The sequence below is a fragment of the Sinocyclocheilus anshuiensis genome, unplaced genomic scaffold (assembly GCF_001515605.1).
Source record: "Sinocyclocheilus anshuiensis isolate Anshui unplaced genomic scaffold, SAMN03320099.WGS_v1.1 scaffold267, whole genome shotgun sequence".
NCBI lineage: Eukaryota > Metazoa > Chordata > Actinopteri > Cypriniformes > Cyprinidae > Sinocyclocheilus > Sinocyclocheilus anshuiensis.
Window position 1 is genome coordinate 4042281 of NW_015552637.1, and position 7333 is coordinate 4049613.

Consider the following 7333-nt stretch of genomic DNA (forward strand, 5'->3'; position numbering starts at 1 on the left):
CTGATCAAAATATGATCGTGGTTTTGCGCAGCTTGTCGGTGAACAACGGCTCTGTGTAGTTAATGCTGCTCCATGTGAAAGCCCGCAGGTGATGGAGATTTACCGCTGATTAAAGAACCGGCTTTACTGACAAGATGCGCGTTAAATATCGCATGCGATTTATCGCGCAGCCCTAGATATTTGTGTTGTTTAACATTTAATTATTGCAGGTTTGCATCACATTCTGAGTTGCATTATTTTTATTCATTTTGAGGAATACTGAATCTGTGTTTTTTTTTGTGAGTGAGATGAATTAATGCATATTCATATTTATTTTAGAACTACAGTAACATCTGATTTTTTCTCAACATGGAGACAGGAGAGCTGTCAGTTAATATATTGGGAAAAAAAAGTAACTTGCGTTACTTATTTGAAAAAGTAACTCAGATATTCTCTTGTAAATTAAAAAGTAATGCGTTACTTTACTAGTTACTTGAAAAAAGTAATCTGATTACGTAACTTGCGTTACTTGTAATGCGTTACCCCCAACACTGCCAATAATCTTACAACTTTTTTACAGGTTGATTAGAATAATCTTTACAACTTAAAAAAAAAAAATGTTTACAGTGTAATAATTGTAAAATTAATTTATTTAAAAAAATAATTTTTACCGCAGAGCATTAACAAATAAGCAGGGCGCTAATAAACCAGCTAGCCACAACTCTGAGAACACCATCATCACAGGAGCCTTGTAAAGCTCTCTCCTACACCAACGCAGCTGCTCATAATCAGCACTTAGGTGTTCTCAGTTGTGTAGGAGGAATAAAAGTGCTTAAGCAACCAGAGAGCGATCATTTCTCTGACTGCAAACACACACACAATGCTTCCTCTCTCTCTGATGACAACCTAAACAGGCCGTGGTTCATGTACAGAAAATTGTATTACTGTGGTACCATTTAGTTACTATTTTTAGCAATATTTATATTATTCAAATTTCCAGTAACATTGAAATGATAAATACATAAAGCCTCGAGGTGTCAGGGAATTAATAGAATAAAAAAATCACAGATATTTTTAGTCAGTATAAATGTTTCTATTTGTGCTTATTGTGAGTGCAGTGTCTACAAAATTATTTTAAATGACAAGTGACGCCGAGTTTATGCAGTAATTGATTTTCACAGGTAAAAGTAATAAAATCTCAAAGGCATGAATCAGGTCTGAAAGCTGTCAGTTGTATCAAAATTAAAGTTTATTACAAGAATAGGAAGTATGTAGTGCATAAAGTTGTCGGAATACAGATCTGACGGTACAGGGCTGAAGTTGCAACATGCTTTTCACTGCGCAACACACCAGAACAACAATCACACACAAGCACCTGATAATAAGGCACTTAACAAACAAGTGACCAAAAACAAAGACTATCATCGGAATGGAATACTAGCTTACTAACTCAATGTATACTTTCTACTGTTTTCTTTAAAGGGTAATTGAAACAGTTGACATTTTTCCAAGATCTCAAACAGTGGTATGCTACATTTGCTGTCACATGACTTCATCACATTGCATCTTAGAAAAATAAAAACTCGTTTGTATACTGCACATTGTAGTAAGTATACAGACTTTTGCATGTAAGTGTAGTAGGATAGTATCCTATTCCGAACATAACCAAAGGCTGATGAAACGGACCCCTCTTCCTTGCTGTGAGCTCTCGCATGCCTCAGTTCCCACAGAGACGTCAGCAGCATACGAAAAAGAGCGCAAGGTTCATTAGGGTACGAACCACTGTGTTGTTTTCTATTTTTGATGATCGAAGCGTTATGCTTTTATCAGTACAAAAATAATGTCACAGGCACAGCTTTGTTGCATTTTTTAAAGGAGTTGATTTGTTATTTGTTATCGAAGAACAGCCAGAACCGGAGACCTTCAGTTCAACACACTTTTGCTCTGTCCCAAAAACCTATTGAGCTGCCTGTTCCAAATGTAGGCTGCATGATTATGCTGCCGCCTTAGTCACTTTCTTTTGGCCTATTTTTATGCATGTATCCATTGTGGAGAAGGCACACCCAAAACCGTGGAAACTATTACACATTTCATTCAATACTGCAAAAATAGGTAAATACAAATAAAATTGACTATATTACCCAATATTTTTGTGCTACTGTACATACATTACCATTCAAAAGTTTGGAGTCTGTAAGATTTTTTTTCTCTTATGCTCACCTACGCTGCATTAATTTCATCAAAAATACTGTAAAAATAATAATATTGTGAAATAATTTTACAATTCACAATGTATGTTATATATTTTTATATTTTAACATTTAATGTATTCATGTGATGGCAAAGCTGTATTTTCAGCATCATTACTCCAGTCTTCAGTGTCACATGATCCTTCAGAAATCATTCTAATATGCTGATTTGTTGCTCAAGAAACATTATTATTATTATTATTAACATTAATGTTGAATATTTTTGTGGAATCCATGATGCTTTTTTTAGGGTTCTTTGATTAATATAAATAAATATATAAATATTTGATCACTTTTGATCAATTTAAAGCATTATTGCTAAATGACCATGTTATTTTAGTATCATTGAGATACAATTATTGTTTTTATGAATATTTTGAATCAGTTTTTATATTTTATATTTTACATTTTTATTTTAATTTCAGTAAATTTGTTTGTTTGTTTGTTTTTTTTTGTTTGTTATTTTTTTGTATTTTTTATACATATCTATACAATGTTTATTAATTTTTTTTTTCAAATGAGAAATGTTGCTTTGGCAATTACCTGAAATAAAAAGATTTTTATATATATATTATTTCAGTTAACGTTTAAGTAACCATTTTTATGGTTTTACTTTTAGTTTTAGATTTAGTTTTAGTTAACTGTAATAACCTTGCTGAATAAAAGTATTAATATCTTTTAAAAATCTCACTGGCCCCAAACTTTTGGAAAGTAGTGCGTTTTTATTCTTACTAGATTATTGTGCTGTTAGCTTATAAACAAACATCAAATTGTATTGAAATCGATTGTAAAGTCTCCCATGTACTGCCTAAGAGTTGCTACCAATTTAGAGTGATTCAGATCGCTCTCTTTTGAGGATCCGTTTCAATTAGTTTCCTGCCTTAGATAGTTTTACACTTTAACTTTATACTAGGTTTTGGAACAGAGTCTCGATATTACCATAACCATAATGAATTCTGTATAAATATTTAAAGAGAAAGTACACAGTAAGCAACTATCAGTTTGCATACTTGGTGAGGACATTAGAGAGCGGCAGTGGTTTTGCGACTCATCTTCAGGTAGGTTGAAATGTTAGACAGGTGTAAGTACCTTCTGTAAGTGTTTATTTTCTTATGCTGGGATCTTTTAGCTGCTCTATCCCCGTTTGATGTTCATTAATAATGCAGAAAATTCTGTAACCAATGGACTGCTAGCTTTAGAGGTAGACGGGGGAAGTACTGGAAATGCTGGCATCAGCAAAAGGTACATGATTCTGTCTTGAAATTAATTTTGGATTTATGAAATGCAAAAATAGTGCAATGTTTAGCAGTAACTAACATCTTAGAGCCATTTCAACCAAGCTTTCACTCAAATTACTAATATTAGGACTTATGGAAATTACTTATTTGAGTCAATTCTACTCAGTTACGTCAAAGAGCTCTGAATGAAATATTTTGTGTCTTTTCTTTTGAAAGTACTTGGACGAGAATATCCTGTTTTTATGTTAAAATAGTGTCCGAACTAGTCTTCTGCCCTTGGCTTTGATTCGTGGAAAGGTTGCGCTGGTTTCGTTGCCAAGAGTCAGAGACCCTGTTGGTGTATTTCCTCCTCTTCTCCTTAACAGGAAGTCCACGCTAGCTGAAGACATGGCATAGAAGACGTTTCCTGTGGGAGGTATTATTAACTCTGTGGAGACAGAAATGAAAGACAGAAATACTCAGAAAACATAAAAAAGGTAAAAAAAAAAAAAATTGTTTTAAGTGTTTTTCTTAAATAATCAGTTTAAATAATTTTGTTAAAATATTTCATTTTTAGAAAATATTTCTATAAATAAATCATTTACTTTGGATTAAATATAAATTAAAATAAATATGTATTTATATACAGTATATACACTACTGTTCAAAAGTTTGGGGTCTGAGATTTTTCTCTTATGCTCACAAGGCTACACTTTTTGAACAAAAAATTTATAGTAAAATAACTCTTGTCTATTTGAATATATTTTAACATTTAATTTATTCTTGTGATACAACGCTGAATTTTCAGCATCATTACTCCAGTCGTAATGTCACATGATCCTTCAGAAATCATTCTAATATGCTGATTTGCTGCTCATTTATTATTGTCAATGTCAAAAACAGTGTTTGATGAACAGAAAGTTCAAACGAACAGCATTTATTAAAAATAGGAATCTTTTGTAACATAAAACGTCTTCACTGTCACTTTTGATCAATTTGTGTCCTTGCTGAATAAAAATATTAATGTCACGTGAATGGTAGTGTATATATTCATTTATATTTGTTTTATTTGACTGACAGCTGTCTGTTTTTATATATCAAGTTCATAATGTCCCATCAGTATGCCCAGAATAATGTTTTCCACATTTTATAATGCGTTTTCAAAAAACGTACAGCACATTATGACATGAAAAATGTGACATCACCTTTCCCCTCCGGCAGCAGTTGGATCAGCTCGTATTTGGACACTTCTTGAGCATTCTGGTTGTGCTTCTCTAATGCAGAACTGATTACAGTGGGTGTTTTATCATTACTGGTGACCTGAGGCAGCACAGAAAAGAAAGTATACATTAGAACAAAGAGCGACTGCATGCATATTAAACAGGAGCTGACATGAAATGCCAAAGATTGTCTGATGTAACACTGGACTGATGCTGTGAAACACAGGGGTTTCAAAGCCCAAAGTGTGAGTTACTTTCATTTGAAAATGTCTTGCATTTGTGTTTGCTAGACTACCAGAATGCTTCTGTATAAGTTGCCATCATGTAAATCCATCCGTATCCTGACAATTCTCATATCAGGCCCCGCCTCTGGTTTGTTATTGGTGGGGTTGTTGCCGCAGGAGACAGACCGCCTATGTGATTTGACAGCTGTAGTGGGTGTGGTCAGGACGGAGGGCGTGGCATCATTGGGCGGCGGTGACGAATCAACATCCAGACAGGAAACGGACGGGGATTTCACGTGCTGAAATAGAGGTAATTATGACAATACTCTTAGGAATAGTTCAACAAAGAATAAAAAAATATTTCATCTTTATTTGGGTTATTTTGTCTGTTTTGCTCTTAAATCTCATGTTTGCTCACACACATTCTTAAAGCTCAAACATTCTGCTAAATGTCTGCTTTTATATTCCACAGAAGAAAGAAAGACATTTGGGTTTAGAGCAACATGAAGGTGAGTAATAGATTATATACTTTTTATATTCAGGTGTCAAAAGATAGAATATTGGTCATAAAAATCAATTGTTCTACACTACCAGTCAAAAACTTGGGACACATGATTTTTCAAAGTTGTGAATAAAAAGATTATTGGATTATTGTTTACAATATATATTTATTATTATTGTTTTACAATATATATATTGTGATTATTGTCTACAATATATATATATATATATATATATACTGTATATACATATACTGTATATATACTGTATATGTACTATTTCAATCTTTCTAACTTAAAAATTCCATGTTAATTTAAATTTTACTTGCAGTTTCTTTGTTATTATTTGTGAAATTTCTGAGTGAAAATTGTTTTTAGGCACATCCTACACCAAAAATCAAATTTTCAACAATTTTCACTCAGAAATTGCTTGTAAATATCATAATTAATTACTAAGAAACCGCAAGTAGAACAGAAACGGTATTTTTCTGTAAAACATGCTCTAATAGTGTTTTATTTACAACATTTTTTTTTACAGTGGATACAATCTTTATTATTAATAAATGTATTATTATTTAATGAATTGATATTATTGTGATTAGTATTAAATATCTACATTTTAGAATAATAGTAAAGTCATCAAATCTATGAATAAACAACATGAAGTATATTCATCCATTAAAAACATCCATTTCTTTTTTAGAAAGAAATCATAAGTAGACAAAAATATAATTATCTTTAACTTATTTAAAGCATTTAAGCACAAGCCTTCAGATGAAAATGTTTTTGGATCATGAGTAACACATTTATTTGAATTTTCATGCAAGAAAACTTTTATCTGGTAGTGTGAATTTTCATGCAAGAAAAAATGTGTCACATAATAAAAGTGTGGCATGGTTCAAATGCGAAAAAGCAACTTTAAATGCTAAAAAGATCCACAGTGAGCTCTCAAATAATAAAGCTCTCAAAGTTGCTGATAATAGCCGGACTTTTAAAGACCCATTACTGCAATGTAATCAAAATAAAGCTCTTTATTCGCCCTTACCTTGTAAAGCCTGGACAGCAGGTGATTGACAGGAGACGGGAAGTCAAATATGCCATCAGCATCCATTGTCGTATTTGCCATGGCTGAGAGAGCGCTGTAATGGGAGAACAGAGCGATCTTGTCACAAACTGGAGGCTCTTTGCCATGGCTGCTTATGACATTGATTCTTTCTGAATAGACTGTAACCTAGAGTATAAATATAAAACTCCACACCAGCAGCAGTAGCTTTGAAGTCTAACTGCAGACGATAAGTGTGTCTTTGTCCTGCTTTAAAACTTCATTTGATTCAGCTCAAGCAGCATTACGGCGTTTAAGAGCTCATGAAAGAAACATCTGTGTGTGCATGTCAAGGACTGAGTCTGATCCTCAGCATGGCCAACAGGAAGATTGTCATTTGAATAGTTGAAAAATTGAGCCCAGGATTCACAAAATAAGAGCTATGCATTTCATACTATATAGTAGTGTTTCTAAGCTGGTGGGTCGGGACCCAAAAATGTGTTGCAAATCTGTTCAGTAGAGAAAAAACAATGCCGAATGCAAAAAAATAATAACGTAATCATGTTTAGCACATGAAATCCCATTTCTTTGGCAATGTCTGTGCATCCGGTCAAACTCTACTGTATTTTGGTGCAAATTCATCTGTCACTTGTTAAAAGCTAGCCATATTACACAGATACTAACACAGACAGGTTTGCTGTCCTTATAGGAAATGAATGGGTTACTATGGTAACAGCATCCAAATCACAGCATCAGTATATGATGTGTTGTCTATTATGAAGTACTTTAACAAACAAATAAAATGTTTTGTACAATTTGCTATGCATATCATCAAACAAAATCAAAAATCTAATAAAAAAAAATCATACATACATACACACACACACACACACACACATATA

The 7333-nt window shown here is 32.9% G+C and overlaps 1 protein-coding gene across 4 annotated transcripts in view; it reads right to left on the reverse strand.

The window, feature by feature from the left end:
• Nucleotides 1–2875: 2875 nt before the first annotated feature.
• LOC107666852 (ral guanine nucleotide dissociation stimulator-like) overlaps nt 2876–7333 on the reverse strand; it is a 38368-nt gene continuing 33910 nt past the window's right edge. For 3 of the 4 annotated variants that reach the window (XM_016458350.1, XM_016458349.1, XM_016458351.1), the window contains 4 exons: nt 6435–6528; nt 4961–5188; nt 4651–4765; nt 2876–3893 (listed from right to left, as the gene is read on the reverse strand). In XM_016458350.1, coding sequence (XP_016313836.1) covers nt 3712–3893; nt 4651–4765; nt 4961–5188; nt 6435–6528 — 619 coding nt within the window. In that variant the 3' untranslated portion in view covers nt 2876–3711. Of the gene's footprint in view, nt 3894–4618; nt 4766–4960; nt 5189–6434; nt 6529–7333 lie in introns of all 4 variants that reach the window. The other variant, XM_016458352.1, reaches the window with a different exon arrangement.